This window comes from Plecotus auritus (assembly GCF_963455305.1).
Source record: "Plecotus auritus genome assembly, chromosome: 12".
NCBI classification, from domain to species: Eukaryota; Metazoa; Chordata; class Mammalia; order Chiroptera; family Vespertilionidae; genus Plecotus; species Plecotus auritus.
In genome coordinates, this window is record NC_137778.1 from 26,392,484 (window position 1) to 26,414,522 (window position 22,039).

Here is a 22,039-nt window from a genome sequence, read left to right on the forward strand (position 1 = left end):
TTGCTTTCTAAATTGAGTAGCTATTTGCTAAAAGAAGCATACGTGAAGTACCACTGGGGCACCAAAACCTCAGGAAAGAGATAAGATCATTTTACTTCTATAACAAGGAAGAATCAAAAAACAAATTTATGAATTTTATAAAGACAGGATCCTATTATAAAAGAGAATTTGTGCAACTGAAATAAACAATGAATAACAGAAGACTGGCAGGTTCCTTTGGATCATTTCTATATCCCTAAATGAAAAATCAAACTGCTTGGCTTATTAACTAATTTTCCTAACTAGGAATTTTCCCTCGAGTATCAGATATTTTAAAAGACCCATAAAAGTATTAGGTACCTTCTGTCAGGTCTTCAGTTTTTGCTCCAAGAATATTAGCGGCAATATTCACCATATTTAGAATGGCATCTAAAACAAAATTCAATCAGAAAGAAATACCAATACACCTAAATATTCTCATATGACTTAATATCAGATCATCAAAGAACCATTTATAATGGTCTTTTTGCATTTTTTTTGGACTAATTACTTTTTTATTCACCTTACTCTGTAAGTCCAATATAGGACACAAATTTCAGCCAAAAAGTATAAAGCATAAATCTGAATTGTTATGTTCAGAAGGAATTTAAAACTATATTTAAAAAAACAAAACAAAAAAAACTTCCCCAAACTTTTTACCAAAACACTGTCTTCAGCCTTACAAAATTCAAGTTTAATTCAACATATAGACAGGGAAGAAATGTGACAACCAAATTCGTATTTTACAGAAAAGTCTGTTTTTCTTTAAGAACGTTCTACAGTTTAAAACAAAAGCCAAAAAACCTGAGGAAACAAGTTTTTCCTAAACAGGTGATTATCATCGGTAAAAATAAACAAAATGAAAAGATTATTATCCAAAGGGCAACAGAAAGATTTTATTTTCAACTATAAACATATACTATCTATTGGTAATGTGATTAAACCCCAAACTAATACTGCATAGAATCAATTTTCTTTGATAACTTTTGACAATTTTTTATGGACAGTAATCACACAAATTCTTTTGTGAACTGGGGAGGATGAGCACAGGCAGATTCATTAAAAGACATAAAAATGCAATTGTTGGATGCAGAGCAATCTACGTATTTGCTCATTCTGCCTGCCTCTTTCTAAAGAGGATGTTTGGATAAAGAGTACAGTGGTGCCAACCTTCATATCTATGTAAGTAGCTGAAGGTTCGTGAGGAGCACAAAACAGCAGAACTCGACAAAGAGCTGGCTTCCTTCTATCATCTGATGGAACTTCCAGGGACATTAACTTCCATCCCCAATCTAACCTCTGACATGCCACTAGATTTTAATTCATCAGTATCAGGTATTTCTCCTATTAAAATACTAAGATCTGGCCTGAGCTACATATTAAGACTCAGCAGTATTTCCATCTTAGTCTCCTTAGGATTCCTAGAGAGATCCACAGGGTTTTTATCACTCTTTCCATGAAAACCACAGATGTGAAAAGTTGGAAAGGATGTAGGAGGAAAAGGAGCCAGTCAAGAAGGCTGGGAACTGTCACCTGAAGTTGATCCTGTAAATGTGTGCTTTATGGTAGGAGTAGTGGGAGACTCTAGACTGCTTCAAAAGTTATAACCAGTAGAGTTATTAGCTTTTGTCTTTACATAAATATGATTCTACAGTCTGAAAGACAACAAAGCAGGGCTACTGTTTCCAATCATCATTAGTATGACACATGAAACCTTTGTATTTCCTTTTTGAATATCTAAGATTATAGGTCAACCTTGTCCACTGGCCTGGCAAACTGGTAAACAGAGAAACAGCCTTAGTTCTGAGGACTAAGGAGATGCCTCAGCATGAGATAAAAATAGGAATGGAAACTCCGTATATCCTCACAAACCAAGATGAAGTAGCAGTGGAAACTGTTATTTCCTCATAAACCCACTTTTAATGTCAACCAATAGTGCAACAGCAGTATGGGCTCTTTTACTTAGCCTGCTAGCTGCAGCTCAGTCCCTTGGGCTTCCAAGAGCAATTCTTACCTCTGATTTCAAATTCTTGGGCATTTATTATCAAAGAACTAGAGGCCCAGTGCACAACATTTGTGCACTGGGGGGGGGGGGGGGGGGGGGGGCGCGTCCCTCAGCCCGGCCTGCGCCCTTTTGCGGTCGGGAGCCCTCGGGGGATGTCCGACTGACGGCTTAGTGGCTCCCGAGACACTCCCCATGTGGGAGTGCACTGACCACCAGGGAACAGCTCCTGCATTGAGCATCTGCCCCCTAGTGGTTAGTGTGCGCCATAGCGACCGGTCATTGGCCGTTTGGTCAATTTGCATATTACCCTTTTATTATATACGATTTAAGAAAAGAACATGTCTATTAATCTGTACAAAGAAAGTAGCTTTAGAGCATATTTTAAGCTAAATTTTAATGCTAACATATACTAAAGATTTATACTATCCATCACTTTAAAATATTATTTATCATTATTTCAGGGGCCACTTAAGTTAACATAAGCAAAATTTAGCAAATTTATACTTTCTCAACCCATCTAACCTACAAGAACTAGTTTTGCTATGTGCAGAGAACACTGCCAAATGTAGTCTTTTATTTTTGTCTTTCAAGAGAAAGCAGCTTTGTGAATATTCTACTCTGACCCTTCTCAATCTGGACCCAAACACATGACAAGCCTGCCATGATGGTCATCAGGCCACTAAAAAGCCTTCAGTATAGGCAAAGGTAATAATATGAAAGATAGTGCCAAGTTAAATACCTCTCCCTAATTTCTCCTGGATTAGCTAACCCCCTTATCTTTGAGTTAGGCAACTATTCATCCCATATCTTCCCTTTAAGAATTAAATCCTCCTAGGAACCAAATATCAGTATGTTGTACTCAGTGTCCAGCACAGCAACGGCTCTTTTTGACACACAAGACAGACGACCTATGCTACAACAGAACGAGACAAACCAACAAAAAGTCTACTTCTTCCTGTGTGCATTAATCCACCTTTGCAGCGTGCTTCACTCTCTCTTCCTTCTAGGACTTTAAGTATATACAATCATAAAAAATACTTTGACTTATAACAGAAACTATACTTTGTCTTAAACAAACACACAGAAACCTGGCCTTCAGCAGATCTGCAATTCTAACAAAAGGCAGACCATACTGAGGAGTAAAGGCAGACTTGCAAGAACCTCAACATAGAGAGTGGTCTGGAAAGTCCACGGGACAACGCACAAAGAGAGCAGAGTGATATGAAAAATTCTTATTGATGTAAAATATGTAAATGTTCTGGTTCAAGAATGTAATCCAAAGAATCAGGTGAAGAGTTGCCAGAACTGGCACACACGTACACACAGAGCCAAGAACCCGTTCTAAGTAATTTCTTCCTTTTTGGCATAAGTAAACTATATAATATCAAGAATTTCTAAATATGCAGGATGCATGCTTTTTGATAACCAAAGTCCCATCAGAAGCAACACACTCTGGTGACATATATTAACTATGGCTACTAACAGTTCAATAGCAAAAGGAAAAAGGAGTTTCTATGAAGATTAAAGACACAGAATTGTTTAGGAGATGCTATGTAAATACCAGCAATAAATTAGGTTCAAAGTCAGCCAACTGAGCTAATTTAGAATGTGGTGATGATTGTAGTCAAACTTGGACGTTCTAGTGCCAGAGACTAGCTCTTTGACCTGATTCCACTCTGTTATTTACTCCTTAAAGTTACACCATCTTGGAGGCGGTACCTAGCTCAGACGCAAAAACAGTTCCAGACACTTCAGAGAAAACTAGGACACAGGCATAGAAGGCAGCAGTGTTAGGTCACGCCTACCAGCCTTATGATAACTCAGCTCCCGCTCTCTCCTTCTGAAATTTCAAGAGATGGAGATCATTTAAAACCCTTTTTCTATGCTTAGGCTCAGCTGACATCCTCCCACCCATCTAGTCTCACTATACAAATTCTGCCAACACCTAGAACACTGGAAGATAAATGGACTGCCCTTTAAGAGCCATAAAAAGAAAAATAAATGATGTGTTAACAGGAAATACACCTTCAAAGAGAAAAATCCAAAAAGTAGGATCTAAAACAGATTCTATATCTAATTAATTAACACAATACATTGGTCAGGGTAGTAATTACAAATAGGGAAATACCTCCACTAAACTATAACTAGGTTTTAGTGGTATCCATGCGTTAATCCTGTATGAAGATAGAAAAAGAAACCAAAAATATCAATGGGTTTTTCTTTATCTAAAATTACAGTTAAGGCATTATTTCCCTAAGAGGCTCCCTCCTTTCCAGTAACCTTCAAAAAAATTAGAGATCTTTTATCTGGGACTATTTCTGACACTATAAAATAATGATGCTTCCTCACAGCTAATTCAGCAACACTGAACTATGAAGAGTATTACATAACATAGAATTTTTAAATACATATTTAAGAACATCAAAATTAATATTAATAACCAGGTAGGCAAAACAGCATCACGTACACCAAAAAGGTTGCGGGTTTGATCCTCAGTCAGGGCACATATGGGAGGCAACCGATCAATAGTTCTCTCTCATATCAATGTTTATCTCTCTCTCTCCCCCCCCCCTTTCTTTCTCTCTAAATATCAGTAACATATCCTTGGGTGAGGACTAAAATAAAAATTCACCCAAGTCTATATAAAGAGGACAACAGGAAGGAGAAAATAAAAGAAAGAGAGAAATGACTCAACTCCACATACTGTGGCTTAGATACATACGCTTAGTATATGTACTATGGGTGAGTATCTAAAAGCGCTACAGTCAATGGGCTGTGAGACTGGAACTCAAGCAATTTAACTCACCAAAAACAACAAGGAAAAAGCACAAGCAGTTAATCTATTTTACTAAGATCTTCTAAATTAATCTCCAAATAAAAAGGAAGCTTCTTCTAGTAACTTTTACATTCTTCAGGAATAATAAAAGATAACAAACATTAAAATATACCTACCCACATTCTAATAGTAAAAACAAAGTGTCAGTCAGTAACAGTTTTTTCCAGAAGTCTCCTTAGCTAGCCTACCATTAGGTTCACACAGTAGGTTGGAATGACAAGAACAAAACCACTAATCATAGGCACTGTTTCTTTAGTTTTCAAAGAGTGTATTAATATTACTATTATTGTTATTCCTTGGGAATCATTATTATGGAACAGCGTTTATATTTAAATAGGAAACTAATCATATCCACAAATGAAAGAATCCTCCCTTGGTAGGATTTCACTGATGGGTAATTTGAAATTACAATTCAAATTCCTTTCCCACCCAGTATGGTTACTTAGCTGCTCCTACTCATAAGGACTTCAAAATCTGTCCCTAAGTGAATTCATACTCCTTTTCTCGCTGTAAGGAATTTGCCTAATATTATGAACACTTAATTAACAGTAGAACTAACTTAATGCTTGTGTTTTTACCTCTCCTCTTTCTTTTCATCCATACTTTCAATTTTATTTCCATAGAACTATCTTTCAAAAATCAGTATCTAAATTCAACTCAAAGTTGAACATTTGGAGGAAGAGCCTCCTAAACTACACCACAACAAAATGACCACATATGTCAGGGAGAAAAAGTTAAGAAACACTTTAACAGTGACTGGGAAAACCCCTAACATACTTACTTGTAGCGGAACCAAGAAGGTTTTTTGAGGCTTTATCCTCCCCAGTATTATAATCCAATGGATAATCTGTTTAAAGAGACAATGAAGGTACTTACGCTGAGAACTATCTCCATAACATGTTTAACAGCTCAGATTATGTCAAAGTCAGCTGACATTTAAAACAAATTTTATAATAAACTACAGGCCCGGTGCACAAAATTCATGCATGGGGCGGGGGAGAGGGGTCCCTCAGCCCGGCCTGCCCCCTCTCATAGTCCAGGAGCCCTCAGGGGATATCCTCCTCTGTGGGAGGAGACCAGGATGATCAGGGGAAGGCGCTGCCCCCATCACCCTGCTGCTGCTGCCACTGCCGGTCACCGCAGCTGCAGGCCCTCGGCCCTTGCTTCTTAGCGCTGGCCCTGCCCCCACCCACTAGTGGGTGGGGGGCAATCTGAGGCCAGGCTGGCTGATGGAGAGGCTGTGGGAGGTTGAGGCACAGCAGGCTGCACCTCGTCCAGCCTCTGCAGAGGCATGGTGCCTGGACCGGGCCCACGTTGCTGCCTCTGCTGCGGAAGGGGCAGCACTGGGACTGGGCCGTGCTGCGGCCTGTCCCGTGCTACCTTTGTGGAAGGGGGCGCAGCACCGCCTTCTCGCCGGCTCTGCAAAAGGGGCCACTGGACTAGCGGCGCCCCGTCGCCCCTCCCCCGCCCCCCGCAAGTGCCAGTCCCACCCACCTTCTCCGCGTGGCACCAGCCTAGGCTCTCGCAACCGCTGTGGCTTTGTCCAGATGGACGTATGGAAGACATCCGCCCTGATTAGCATATTACCCTTTTATTAGTATAGATATTCATTATACCTCTAAAATATGTTGACAAAAAGAAAATGAGATTCAGAAGTCACTTATCCAATAGATGTAAACCAAGGAAAGTAATTCTACTGATTAACAAAATTTTAATCAGCATATATAAGACTTTTATTCAAGTTTTCAATGTACTTTACAAACCCCTTGCAATGTCTTCATTTCATTTATAGAAACACTGAAGGGAAAATTTAGATTGTTCAGATTATGGTTTAAGAGATTTTAAGCTAGGTAGGACTTGATAAAGTAGAAATGGAGAGTGTCATAAACCCTCCTACCCTTCAGGCTCACAGGTGTTTTTCAAAGTCTCAGGCTTCAATGTGCTTGCTTTTGGCTCCAAAGCAAATCAAAGGAATTAATGCTCAATTCTACTATTTCAGTTATCTTATGAGTTTAATAGGATTTGGGCCTGGCATAGAGAAAGAATCATAATTTATAGCACAGATGTTATGGAAGGGAGCTCCAATTACAAATACTGATTGATAAGCTTGGAAGACAAGTCAAGTTACAAAGTAGAAAATCATTTTAGAAAATAGGTTTAAGAAAAAATTAGTTAAGGTTAAAAACAACAAACCTAAAGTCTAAAGACAACCATCATATTAATTTTTTAAACTGATCTATAGTTACCCATTACTATAAAATTTAAAAAAAGAAAAAAAATCTATAATAATCTATAATAATAAAAGCATAATATGCTAATTAGACCGGACAGCCAAACAACCTTCTGGACATCATTCTGGACGTCCTTCCAGACGAAGCCGCCGTAGCAGGGGCCGAGGCAGCGGTGGTTAGGGGCGATCAGGTAGGCAAGCAGAGTGGTTAGGGGTGATCAGGCAGGCAGGCGAGTGGTCGGGGTGATCAGGCAGATAGGCAGAGTGGTTAGGGGTGATCAGGCAGGCAGGCGAGTGGTTAGGGGTGATCAGGCAGGCAGGCGAGTGGTTAGGGGCGATCAGGCAGGCAGGCAGTGGTTAGGGGTGATCAGTCAGGCAGGCGAGTGGTTAGGCACCATCAGGCAGGCAGGCGAGTGGTTAGGCGTGATCAGGCAGGCAGGCGAGTGGTTAGGTGCAATCAGGCAGGCAAGCAGGCAGAGTGGTTGGGGCGATCAGGAAGGCAGGCAGGCAGGCAGAGTGGTTAGGGGTGATCAGGCAGGCACACAGAGTGGTTAGGGGCAATCAGGCCAGTGGTTAGGAGCCAGTGGTCCCGGATTGCAAGAGGGTGTAGGCTGGGCTGAGGGGACCACTCCCCCCCACCCCTGCACGAATTTCATGCACTGGGCCTCTAGTATATACATAATTATCACTTACCATACTCCTCATCAAATAATTCTTGCCGTTCTGACTGATACTGGGAATCAGCAATCTCTTCATATTCTTCCACCATGCTAGTGCCAAATACCCTATTAACAACAACTTCATTAAAGATTCTCAAAACAAAACGGAGTTAAGAGTTATCTCTTCACAATAAATGATGAAATATATTAACTTTGGTCATGTTTTGAGGGCCATTAGCTTTTGGACTTCAAAATGACTATTCCTTACACTGCAGTCAGCCATTGTTAATGTAAAATTAATCTATTTAAGGCATTTACAAATATAATAACCAAGTTCTGATATTAGTCTAAAATGTCTCCTGTATTACTGTGATAGCAAAACAGCAAGTAAACTAAACCTAACACATAAAATGATGGTTATTTTTACTTAACAGAGGAAATTTTGACATTTTCTTAAAATGTATTCAAGAGCAAAAACGGTTTAGGAGTTTTTATTTCCGTGGTATTAACTTCACAGAATAGCAAATTACTTCTTCATTTTAAACATACTGGGATTTTTGTGTATCGTTTTATTTATAAACCACTCAATAATGTATTTTGTTCTGTGTTACCTTATAAGGCTTAATGGACAAAAGTGCTCTGATCCAAAATGGGATACCAACTCCACCTAAGAATGAAAGCATATGAAATTGGAAGTTAACACCGTGCTCTGAGATTATCCAACAATGTACTCAGATTTTCATTTATAACACTTCTAAAAATAAAGTTCTCATTTCCCCAAAATCATCACTTGTAAAGGTTTGTGTTTTTTGCCATGCAGTAGTATGCCATGCCCTATTATCCAATATTGCAAAAGAGAAGGTTGCTAACCTTTATGTACTTGATGAACATCTGAAGCAAGAGAAAGGAAAAGAAAAAGAAATCAGTTCCAAAGTCTGGATAACATGCCACAAGCAACATTTAATATTTGTAAATTTTATTGCACAATTAAAGTATAGAAAGCAATGTACTTTGATGGATAAAATTGTAGTACCCTTAATTCTTTACAGAAATCAAAGCAATGATTTAAATTTTTACCATCACAACTAAAAAGTACAATCTCACTGTGATGAAATAAATTAACTTTAAGGCTATTAAGTTAAAATTCATTGCTGTTGTTTTATTTCTCAGTTAAGAAAGCTTTCAAAACGTAAAAAAGTCTCTAGAAACAACCTGTGGCTTATATTACTTTAAATATTGTTATGTATCATATATATACCTACATATGAATTTATATGCTAATACATATGTTGATATACATATATATGTACATACATATTGAAAAAAAGATTAACTAGCATAAAATGAAATATTTATTATTTTACAATATTGTATATAAATTGTTTTAGGGGAAGCATGAATTTTTGGTATACTATGTTAATGCAGGTGTTAACTTTAAGCACTAGAAGATATATATATATCAAACCACTTAAAAAATATAAAGAGTAGTTTGTAGATTTGGGTTTAGTTCTTTTGGGATATGAAAAATCAAGGTAAATTTATATGACATTTCATGTTTTTTGGTTTTAGACATAATTCTACTGAAAAGGACTTTTTAGGAAACTGTCAAAATGCTCTATAGTCTCCCACCATCAAAGAGACGAGGTAGGGAGATTTTTCTGGCATATTTTTATGCTACAAGAAAATGCTGTTTCATTATTAACAAAGTAGATGGTGTAAAGGAGGATCATCAGAATTATTTCATAACATGTGACCTGTATGAATTATAAAATTAAATACAACTGTATCACCTGCCAAATAATGGTTAATGCTTTCCCTCATCACAGTGTAGAAACTGTGCTAATATAAAAAGGCCATTAAACAATTATTTCAGTATTCATTTTTAAAGGAACTGAAAATGTACCTTCATTTTTCTGAGAATATCAGCTATTTTTAAAAATAGAATTTAGCATGTTTATACTGAGAGTAAGAATACTACAAGTTTACCCACTTATAGAAGCCAATTTAATATATGCTTAACAAGACACAGACAGTAAAATCCCACAAGATAATTAGTAGCTATAAGTTTCCACATTTAAGGAATAAAAGGGAGATATTAGAGCTGCTGTCATTCCAGAAGGTCATATTATGGACATATTATGGACAGTGGTACTTTAAAATATGGCTATTATTTTAAAGGAAAAAAGGAGGGAAGAGAAGAGTAGAAAATTCCCATATTTAGTCTAAATCAATTCAAGAGTGATAATTCTACTTGACTTATTGGTGGAGAAAGCAGCAGGGATACTGAATAAAAACATTTAAAAGTTGACTTTATTTGAAATTGGTATTTGAACACACAGAATATTTTACTTGAACATAAAAGGCAAAATCTATAACAACAAATAACTGGATAGTAAAGTTGAAATGACTTAAAAATCAGATTCTAATAAGAATTCAGACCTGCTTTAAAGACTTCAGTGACTAACACTGATATATGTTTTTGAAATGAGAAATATGATACTATGAAGATGAGCTTTTATATAAAGATTCAAGAAAATTAAAGTTATAATCTGGGATTTCATCAGAGCCACAAATATCAAAAAAACTGGCCTAGGTTTCCAGTAACACCAAAGGGGATATATTACTATTCGTCTCAGGGAATATATTACTATTTGTCTCAGAAAATAATATATCCAAGAAAAAATTATTTTATTAAATGTTATACTTCAGTAAATTTCCACTTAATTTTTCTGATTTCTAAGCAGGTGTAGTGAGGTTATAAAGTATGATTACTAGGTGTGTTTTCATTCTGGAACACAGTCCCATATGTGTAAACATTACCTTCACATATTTTGCATACATCTGTTCATCTAAAGGGAAACTCTGGACGTTCCTCTCATCTCTACCATGGAAGGTCCCTAGTTTAATCCACTTATTTGTGGGATACCTAGAAAATAGAAATATTCTTTGTAAAAAATCATGAAATACATATTGAGAGGTCCCATCACATCTTCAAAATGTATCATTAATACTTTTTCCTCTCCAGGTGAAAATAGTGACTTAACATCGTTTAAATATGAGTTAAATATTGAGTGGAATACATACATTTTCTTTTCCAACTAAAACTCTAACAGATTCCTTTATACGGAGCAAGAACATTTTGAAAAATCACACCATTATCAAACAGAAGGGAAGACAAGAAGATGAAAATGGGATCATTGCTTCTTGAGAGAGCTTTCAAGTAAACTGCAGGTTGTAAAGCGGGAAGTAGCCAGATTGTTGTGGAAGAAGGAGGTGCTAGTCTTCCTGTGCTGACCAGTGCGTGATGAAATAAAGTATAAATAAAAATGCTGATGGGCAGGGAAACAGAAGAGACCTTTAAAAATCATATTTGCATTTCACAAATCTAACATAGCTATACCATCTTGAAAAGGAAATCTAATATAAAAAACCTAAAATTATTATTTATTATTATAGCACATGCTCTATTATCACAAAAATACAACACACACACTGTCAAAGCTGATATGGCCATGTGACATTATAAGTATTTTCTGCTTAGAGAAAAGGAAGTGATCTGAGCAAGATTAGTGGAGGAAAAAATGGATGGAATTCTCAAGAGGTCTTGAAGATTTATTTTTTAAAAATGCAATGCTCAGTGTGGGGTGGGGAAGAAACGCCACGGAAAACCCCTCATGATCAGTAATAGAAGGATGGTTAAATAAATAACAGCATCCTACATGGCACATTGCTGGCACTCAAAAAGTATTTATAGAATGAATAAACTCCTTCATTGGGGAGAAAATATTAAGTACTCATTTAAAATAATCTGTTTAAAAGATAAAAGAATATTCTCAGGATGTAAGCAGTAAAAACTGAATTTACTTGTAGGATTAGTAAATAAATACATAGAAAACATGAAGGAATATATAACATGTTAATAATAGTTATCTCTGGTTGACAGAATTGTGGCTCTTTATCGAATTCCTTACAAATTATGTTTGGTTTTTCTTTTATCACACACACCAACAAAAAAGTTTCAAAATATACTTTAACAGAAATATACCTCATGATATAAATTCATGATATAAATTACTTTTTTTTAAGAACATTCAAAAGACCTCATCTTAGAAGGCAATAATATATGGTTGTTAGAAGCACTATATGAGTTAATGAAAGTAAACTACTTAACAAGTGCCTACACTACAGTAGTATTATTACTGGTCCTATAAATTAATACATTAATATAAAACATAAAATAATTAAAATTTTAAAAAGTGATCCAGTTAAAAAATTTTTATTCTAGAGATCCAGCATAAATTTTATAGAAACCAACTTTAGAATTTACCTGTCACTGATAGAAACCAGAAAGTCTTTAGGGGTAGAAGAAAATAATTCATAATTTGCAATATCAAACTGCTTTACTTGAATTGGTTCACAAAGTTCAATAACAAACCTTCAAAAGAAAAAGACAATTTAGATAAACCAATTAAAACAACAGTTCATATTAAACATTACATTAATAGTTTGCATAAACCAGATGTTCATAAAGACTTGTTTAAAAAGGAAGGAGGAGGATTTGCAGCCTTAGTTATCTATAAGGGAACACTGATATTTCCCAAGCATATCTTTAGTGGGGGAGGGGAGACTACAAATAAACAGATCTTGATTTATGCCATAATATGTTTTTTAAAGATTATTTTTTTAATGAGAAAGGTCATTCTTGGAGAAGAAAAGATTTTAATTTTACTAAGAACAGCTAGTGATAGTATAAACTGACTAGTCTAGGGCAGTTTGGCATATACACTGAGTGGCCAGATTATTATGATCTCTGAATGCGTAATAATCTGGCCACTCAGTGTATATCCTATATAATAAAAGGCTAATATGCAAATTGTCCCCTTGACCAGGAGTTCAACCAGCAGGCAGGCCAGCCAACCGCCCATGTCTCCTCCCCCTGGCCAGGCTGGCCGGACACCACCCATGCACGAATTCATGCACTGGGCCTCTAATATATACATATATATATATATACACTGAGTGGCCAGATTATTATGCGTTCAGAGATCATAATAATCTGGCCACTCAGTGTGTATTGTCTCAAAAAGTACCATAGCCTTTGATTTAGCAATACGTTTTTCAAAATTTATCCTAAGGATACATGACTCCAAACGTTCATTCTTGTTTATATATTTTAATACACCAAAGCACAGTTTGGGGGTTGGGGATGGTAGTCAACCTAAATGGTTAGCATAGAGGATTCACAAAGAAGGACTGATTTCATTGCCCACCCAGACAATAAAATACCACAGAGCTGTTAAAAATGGCACAAGAAACTACATATTCCCATTATATAGAAATATGGAAAGTGTAATTTATAGTGATAGAAAACAGATCTGTAATTGCTGTGGTGAGGGGGGTAGGAGGAAAAATTACAAAGGAGCACATGAAAATTTGGGGGGAGATGGATATGTTCCCTATCTTTTTTGGGTGATGGTTTCATGTATAAAATGTCAAAGTGAACTAACTGTACACTTTGACATGTTGCAGTTTAGTGTACATGTAGTTCATTGTATTCCAATGATACCTCAATAAAGCTGTTTTTATTTTAATTTTTTTAATGTGTTTTTTTTTTATTTCAGAGAGGAAGCGAGAGGGAGAGAGAGATAGAAACATCAATGATGAGATGACTCTTGCACGCCCCCAACTGGGGAATGCACCTACAACCCGGATATGTGCCCTGACTGGGAATCAAACCATGACCTCCTGGTTCAACAGTCAACACTCAGCCACTGAGCCACACCGGTCAAGCAATAAAGCTGTTGTTAAAAAATTATGCCAGAGACCTATATTTATGGACATGGAAAAATGCCACAAATCTTGCTGCTTAGAAAAAAAATGAAAAATATGGTGCCATGTGTGTAAACTAAAACTGTATATGGCATTTGGAGAAAAGAAATACTCATGACATCTAGCACTTAATACTTAAATAAACTATTACATCAAATGAGATCATATACTGACAATTAAATGTTAAATAAATCAAAAGCATTAAAATTAAAATACTGTGTGTAATCTTGGACAACAACAGAATCAAGTTCTAGGAAATGGTAAAAACAATCAAGTGTCAAAGAGATACTCATGAAGCAAGCAAGCTGACATGCGCTGAATGCTGAATGCTCAACCTGGGTCAGATACCATGTTAGATTATTTAATCCATCCTTAAACTGCAAAGGCTATTATCTCCATTTCATAGAATCTATCTAATAAAAGAGTAACATGCTAATTGCCTGTACCTTCATGACACCCACAAGCCAATCAGGAGTATGCAAATTAACCCAACAAAGATGGCGGGTTAATTTGCATATGCAGACGCCAAGCGGCAGGGCGGGGCAGTGCCAGCAGCCAGGGGAAGGAAGGCCCATTCTTGCACGAATCTTCGTGTATCGGGCCTCTAGTTATTTAATAAACACTAATTAGTTATCTCACATTTTCCTCTCTGTCTTTTAGTAACAGAACTCTGCTAGATATCACTGGTTTGGTTTGGGATTTTTGTTTTGTTTTTTACCTCCTTCATAGGAAAAGCATTTTGTCCTAGTTTTGTATCCCAGGACCTAAGGTAAGTACATTACCAGCACCAATCAATCACAAGTGCTTGTTAAGTGAACAAATCAATCTAAACCCAACACAAAAGTTTAATATAATATGTACATACTAGAGGCCTGGTGCACAAAAATTTCGTGCATGGGTAGGGTCCCTAGTCCTGTCCTGCAATCAGGGCCAACCAGGGCCTTCCAGCTACCAGCCAGGGCCTGCCTTCGTTCCGCACCACCTCCTAGTGGTCAGCACACGTCATAGCAAGCGGTCGAACTCCCAGTCAAACTCCCAAGGGGACAATTTGCATATTAGCCTTTTATTATATAGGATATATAGTGTGCGTTATTAAATTTTATATTACTTACCAAATCTTAGTGCTGCAAGGATTCAACATATAAAGATCCATATTTTCTATAAGAATAGCAGATGTACTCTAGTTTAAAAAGAGGGGAAGGAATAAATTACTTAAGTAAAAATATTTATTTCAATTCTAAAGCTGCCTAGGATTTTTATATTTTTAGATCTTAAAACACACCTGACTCTGAAACTCTCATTTGGGAAAAAACACTAATTTGGCTAAAATTTACCAGTTATGACTATAGCACTGTTAGCCTTACAACACATTTGAAATTAAATGTCTATTACTATAAAGAAAAATGATTCTCTACTGGCTATTCCCTTTTTAAAATTTCACACAGGTTTAATTAAAAACAGGGAACATGTCCTTAAGTAGGTAAATGGATAAACAGTGATATACATCCAGACAATGGAATATTATTTAGCACTAAAAAGAAATGAGCCAACAAGGCATGAGAAGACTGGGACAAAACTTAAATGTATGTTACTAGGTAAAAGAAGCCAATCTTAAAGGCTACATATTGTATGATTTCAAGTACTTGACATTCTGAAGAAAAAACTATTAGGTACTAAAAAGATCAGTGGTGGCCAGGGATTGGGGGGAAGAAGGGATGAATGGGCAGAGCACAGAAGATATTTAGGGTAGTGAAAATACCCTGCATACTACCAAAATGATGGATACATGTCATTACATAATTTGTCTAAACCCACCAAATGTATGATTGAAAACTATGGGCTTTGCATGATAATAATGTGTCAGTGTAAGTTCATCAATTGTAATAAATGTATCACTCTAGTGGGGGATATACTGATAATGGAGGAGGCAATGTAATGTGTAAGGGGAGGGGGAATGGGAAATCTCTGTGCCTTCCTCTTAGTTTGCTATGAACCTAAAACTGCTCTAAAAAATAGGCTTCAAAAGAAATAGAGTGCAGTATATCAACAAATATAACTTAACTAACACAAGAAGAGCTCTTTAAAAGCATAATCCTACATTTACTAGTGCATTAGGAAAGAGCTCATGTTAAAATATAGTCCCCAGAATATCACTGCCTATATTTATTAAAGTCACTAGCTTCCTATATGTGTAGAAAATTTTTATACTTAAGTACCTTGGCTTCTGGATTAGCTGCCAAAATTTTGGCACCACATTCTACTGAGGCATAATTATTTCGATTTTTCTGGACCTTTTTTGTGGCATGTAGACCTCCATTAGAAGATGCATGCATCGACTGACCTGCAGACAAACCTTATTACAAACATATATATGATGATTATGATTGAAAATAACCCAGCAACATAATGATCTCAAAAGCAACAGGATGCTGTCTAGAAAAGAACAGGTTTTAATGCTTAAGAGAATATTTTTAAAACCCACTGAGAAATTCAAAATGCTTCACCTCAATCGCTTTAAAATACCCCAATCACACAAATTAGCTACAAAAATCCACATTGCTTAACTTATGCCTAAATAATATAACACAAAGTGAAGTTCATCCACAAGAATCAAAGCTTTTAAAAATACAAAATATATATTTAATTCTATTAAGGATGAATGCTATCCTCTATCTTTGTCCCCAATATTAAGAATTCTTAACTCTGAGAATTGGTCTACAAGAGTAAAAAGAAAATGTTAATATCTTTAGTGCAACTGTATTTACAGTTTAAAGCTTTATGACTCAGAACTTTCCATACCTTAATTTTCCTCTCATAAATTGAGATGAAATCACTGCTCTGCTATCTTTACCTTATTTTATCCTGATTGAGTAATTTATAAGAATGGATTTTAATTAGAATTAATCTGTATATAATTATACACAGATAAATTACATATGGGTAATTAACAGTATTTTGGTATTACCTTTAAAAAGTTTTCAAAGTTTTCTTTTATTTTACTAATTAAAAAGAGAAAAGCGTATTTAACAGTTCCTTTATAAAAAGAAAATAAAAAGGAATCACAGTGCTATCTTACTTTTTTCTTTTTCTACTTCCATAACTTTTTTCTTCCACTCATCAAATGTTGGTATATCTTCTGGGTCTTTGGGACTTGTCACAGATGCAGGGTCAATTTCTTCTGGTTTTACATAATCAGAACTCTGAAAGAAACAAAGATTTTAACTTTCACAGAATACAAAGACATCCTTTGCAATTTAAATAGTTCCAAAGAAGACATTTTTGGTCTCTATCTGAAATCAAAGTAGAACTCAGAAGGAGAAAGGAAAGTTAACTGCCACACTGGGATGAACCCTGTCTTTATGGTAAGAATCACTCTTCCATATAAGCCAGTCTAGTATTTCACACACAAATAATGAAAGGTAAAACATCCCTTTGAAATAATTCTGGTTGAAGAGCCTAAATTTAACCTTGTATTATTCAGTTAAACTAATATTCTGAAGATACTTAAATTTAATAGTTATAGCTGCTTCTAGATAGCTCTCTAGAACCTGCTTAATTAAATAAAGACTTTATGTATCTGTTATCAAAGGGCGATAGCGGCAGAAAGCCACTTAATTGCATGTAATCAAAGAGTTCATATGAGGAACAACTTATACATAAACAGTGTACTGGCAATAGTACCATGAAGTAAAAACTTGCTCTCCGGGAGCACAGCTCACTTCTGTTTCACATGCTTCATTAACTACTTAACCCTTAATTTTACTCCAAATATGGTTAGCAAATTACAAGATTAGTTAACAACAAAAATGTGTCGTAATAACAAATTAGGAAATAGTGCAATGCATAATACCTACCTCATTTTTTAAATTTAAATTATCTGAAGCATTCAATGCAGATTTTGGTTCACCACCACCCTGATCACTTGCTGAAACTTTTGATGCAAATTCTGATTTTGTTATCTTTCCTTTACCATGTGCAGAGGACACATTTTCTATATGCTGGCCAACAAGGCTATTTGAAACCAAAAGAGACATTTAAACAAATTTTAATTAAATAACAAATTTATACAATCTAAACTGTTACAATTATCACATACAAAGTAAACCGAAAAAGGAGCACAACGGGGATCAGCTTTCTCTCAATCAGAAAGTGGAATCAAGCATCCACCAAAGTCCACTTGAATATGACACTGCTGTTACTACAGAGTCAATTACTGAAGTAAGTATTAACTAGAACCTCACTTTACCTAAATGATATAGAGATTATCACTTTACCTAAATGATATAGAGTCATACAAAGGCAACCGCTGCTTACACCCACCTTTCATGGGGACTGACAAAGGAAGGCTGGTCAGTGGGAACACTGGCATCCAGGGCCTCACCAACTTCACAGTCAGTTTCAGGTTGCTCAGTTTCGTGTGGCTTGGCTATAAGAATAGTACCAGATTTTTCTATTTCACTAAAAATAGAAACAAAAAAAACAACAAGCTGATAATTTTATTCACGTTACATAGAATAAGTTAAAAATGGTATCAGTGATTTCCAAAACATAATCTAAGCCAGAAAAGAATACTTTTCCCTACATCACTTCCATTTCACTAGAGAGTCATGTTCAATATAATGAGAAAATAAGGTACTGTTCAGATATATACAATCCAGCCTTGAATTCTTTCTGGAACAAGCATTTAGTGTTTTAAAATTTTAAATACTAAGCATGTCTTCTGTTCCCTTGTCTCTTACTGGGACAAACTCCTGAATGGTAACTGGAACATCTCTGTGCACAGTTCCTTCAACCCGGCCCTTACATTCTTAAGAAGAATAGGTGTTTTATTTTTAAAGTGCTTGTGGTAAAAAAAAAAAAGGTAATGATAATATTAACACATATATTCTTACTATGTGCCAGATTTTGTCCTATGCACTGTATATATATTAACTCATTTGATAAAGGAAATCCTTAAAGTAGTATTAAGGAAATTTTCTTTTGTTCTTTGTACTGTTGCTCGAAGGAGCTAGGAGAATTACATAATAGGTTTTCTAAATTAAGAAAACCTTAAGCCTACGTGTTCTGAATATTTATTATCAAATTTGGAAAAGGTAGGTATTCACACAAACACATAATTATATACTGGAATGCCATAGTGATACTTAATGCAATGACTAATCTGACACTTGAATTTTTGATAATTATAGAAAAAATTACTCAAGTAAGTATTAACTAGAACCTCACTTTACCTAAATGATATAGAGATTTCACTGCTGGGATCTAATTAGTTTCACTGCGTTAGGCAGCAAAATAAATAATCATTATAAGATCATTATACTAAAAAATAATAAAAAGGCATTATAACAGGTCTGCTATATAGCGTAAACTTCAAATATGAGTAGCAAGCTGACTGATTCTATAAAGAAATTTTTCTATCTAATGAGATTCTTTTTTCTTTTCTCTCTTTCTAATCACTTACTCAAGTTTTGAGATTGGAATGATCTCTGAGGTAGATGAACTGGAAATATTTTCAATGTTTTCACTGCCCACTAAACCGGAAGAATCTTCATGTAGATCAATTGTAGAGTGTGTCTCAATCACAGGCGGACTTAACGTTTTTGACTCCATATTCTGTTTTAAAGAAATTTATATTTAAATTTATTAATTGAGATTAATAAATTATCTCTTTAGATGAACAGGACTATATAAAAAGTATACCTCAAAAGTGGCAATATAAAGAATGTTCACCAAAAGAGTGAAAGTCCTTTCTTCCAATATTACCACCCTAAGGAATATAGTTCATATTAAAACACATAAACTAGGAAAAAGGAGCTTATCTTTTATCTTTCCTATTTCCTATTTTGGACCTACAAATATTTCCCTCTTACTGTAATTAAATAATTCTACTAGCAACATAAAAATCCTATGTAAATGTACAAAATAATACAACACACAGTTCTTGCCCCTGAGCAGATAAGAAGATAATGAGTATCAAAAACAACAACACAAGGCATGTACAAGTAACATTAGAAGGCCATTAGGAATCTTGCTGCTCCTTCAGTCCTGGGTGTTCTGAGCCATTTGCCCCTCCCAAACACAGTCTGAAATCTGCCTAATATCTACTCATGTTTGAAAACCTTATCAGCACCTCCTCCCCGACAGCCAACCCTAAATAGAATTAGCCATCCCTCTTCCTCTAGGCTCCAATGTTCCCTGTACAATTTTATCACAACTTCTATACATCTATACATCTCTTCTTCTTCAACTCTTCTATAAACACCTTGAGTAAAGACTATATTCTCTTGATCTTCATATTCCCAGTACCTAGCATGCACCAGACATTTAATGCTTACTAAATGAATATCAAGTGAGAGATGCTCATGCTCAGTTCAGAGAAGAGACTATGGACTAGAAAAACTAGGACCCTGAAGAAAAGGAGGGCCAGTATGTGAGCAGAGAGAAAATACAAGGCACAAGGCACAGTCAGAATACAAAATGTGATCATTTGGCAAATTATTTACACTGAGATGAAAAATTCACAATGGAATGCAAATCGTTTGCATTTTATGGTGGAGGCCTTAAGAACAAGGACTATTATTACATTGTTAACAAATATTGTATGTATTATCATTTCAACATGTATTTAACGTAAAAATTTGAGGTATTTTGCACTCTTTTCTTTGACAAACTAAATCTGATGTATATTTTGTAATTATAGCAAATCTCAGTTTGGACTAGCTGAATTTCCAGAGCTCAACAGTCACATGTAGCCAGTGGCCACGATACTGAACAGCACGGGTCTATAAGATGTGTAATAAGCACTTCAAAGTGTTTGAGCAAAAGTATGCCTGATGAAAAATTCTGGAAAATGAACAATGGACTGTTCAGGAGAGTCACCTAATTAGAAGGGCTACAGAGATCACTTTTCTCTTACTCTCAGGCACAAATCTTTGACAAATGTCTTCCAGAACCCAACAAAACGAAACTTACTACATCTCCTTAAATAACCCAATTAAGTCATAAAATAGCTCTAGCTGAATTTAAAAAAGAGAATTCTCCCTCATTTTGAGCTGAAATTTATTTCTGTTAATATGTGAGATAGTTTTTCCAGCTCAATTATCCCCAGTTCCTTCAGCCATGTCTGATATTAAATGGTTTCCAGATGCTTCAGCATTCTGGTCAGCTTACATTCTGGTCTAGTTTTTAGTATCTCTCATAAAATCTGGGGTACAAAATTAAAAATAATATTTGGGACATATGAGAGAAAAAAGGAAAAAATTTTAACCTATTATTAATTCATATTCCACAAAAGCAATTAAACTTTGTTATCAAAATACTGTGTTCTACACACAAATACTTTTTGTTGTTGTCAGAAAAAAATTTCCTAACACCTGAAAATCTGAAGAGAGAAGTTATATTATAGTGAGCCAAAATAAAACCTAAGAAGAAATGAGCACTTACACCCAAACTTTCACCACAGAGAAAATGGTCTCACTTATTATTAAATCAGTAATTGCGCATTTTCTCAAAAGCAGTAGTAGTCTTAGCAGGTGAATAGTATTAAAGCCAGTTGAATAGTACTTCAAAAAGAAAAAGAATCAATATCCAATACTGTAACCAAACAGATTTCCTATCTTATGAAGTAGTTAGAAAAGGCATATCATTAAAAATCAAAGCAACATAACTTACTTGTACATCCACAACATAGTCATCTTTTAACTTATGTTCTTCTGGAGGAACAGGTAAGTTTGAACCCACTTTTCCCGATAATTCAGCACTGATAGGTCCCTCTCGTTCATCCTATATTGCAACAAACAAAAAGGCTAAGTGATAAAAACTGTTTCACACAACAGTCCTGAAGCAATATTAAAGATCATCTCTTCCTATATTTTACAACCCAAACACTGTCTTGAAGGCATTTGACTCTAATAGCTTTCAACTGTTTACACGTTTATCTTCTATCTTCCTACACTCCCCTCCTTGCACTCCACCTAATATATACACTAAATGAGGTCACAAACCTCATTTGATTTCTTAATAAGCACTTCAATCATACCACCCCCCCTTTGTGTTAGGCACACAGTAAATATTTAAAAATTAATAAATGTATAGTTCTTTGTGTCATCTCTCTTTTGACACTCATTTTCAAGTAAGGATTTCAGATACCTTTGTCTTTAAATCTATCTTCTAGAATACAAGTTTCACAAAAGTAAAGTCCACACTCATCTCTGTTTAAGCCTGGATAGCACATAACAGGTACCTAAATGTTTGCAGAAAGAATGTTTTCTCTCTTAATGCTTTGCTTAAGTTCCTTCTTTTAACATTTAGTTTTCAAATTTCTCATCAAAGAAGAGATTGGATCTAAGTCTTACAGATTGTGGGTGAAAGCATAAAATTATACTCTTTTTGGAGAAATATTCAGCAACAGTCTTCAAAATTTTAAGTGTTCCATCTCAGAAATATATTCTACATAACTCAAA

The 22,039-nt window shown here is 35.4% G+C and overlaps 1 protein-coding gene across 5 annotated transcripts in view; it reads right to left on the reverse strand.

Moving 5' to 3' along the window:
- The window catches only part of SUCO (SUN domain containing ossification factor), a 54,650-nt gene that overhangs the window by 19,596 nt on the left and 13,015 nt on the right, over positions 1-22,039 (reverse strand). For 2 of the 5 annotated variants that reach the window (XR_013959475.1, XM_080648926.1), the window contains exons 3-16: positions 21,249-21,359; positions 19,039-19,190; positions 17,898-18,035; positions 17,432-17,588; positions 16,654-16,777; positions 15,794-15,930; positions 14,690-14,757; positions 12,076-12,183; positions 10,569-10,674; positions 8,619-8,639; positions 8,360-8,415; positions 7,783-7,874; positions 5,641-5,706; positions 340-408 (exon numbers count right to left, since the gene is read on the reverse strand). Coding sequence is in view for 4 of the 5 variants with exons in the window: in XM_080648926.1 (XP_080505052.1) it covers positions 340-408; positions 5,641-5,706; positions 7,783-7,874; positions 8,360-8,415; positions 8,619-8,639; positions 10,569-10,674; positions 12,076-12,183; positions 14,690-14,757; positions 15,794-15,930; positions 16,654-16,777; positions 17,432-17,588; positions 17,898-18,035; positions 19,039-19,190; positions 21,249-21,359 (1,405 nt within the window). In the remaining variant the exon portion in view is untranslated. The remainder of the gene's footprint in view (positions 1-339; positions 409-5,640; positions 5,707-7,782; positions 7,875-8,359; positions 8,416-8,618; positions 8,640-10,568; positions 10,675-12,075; positions 12,184-14,689; positions 14,758-15,793; positions 15,931-16,653; positions 16,778-17,431; positions 17,589-17,897; positions 18,036-19,038; positions 19,191-21,248; positions 21,360-22,039) is intronic. The other 3 variants (XM_080648927.1, XM_080648929.1, XM_080648928.1) reach the window with 3 other exon arrangements.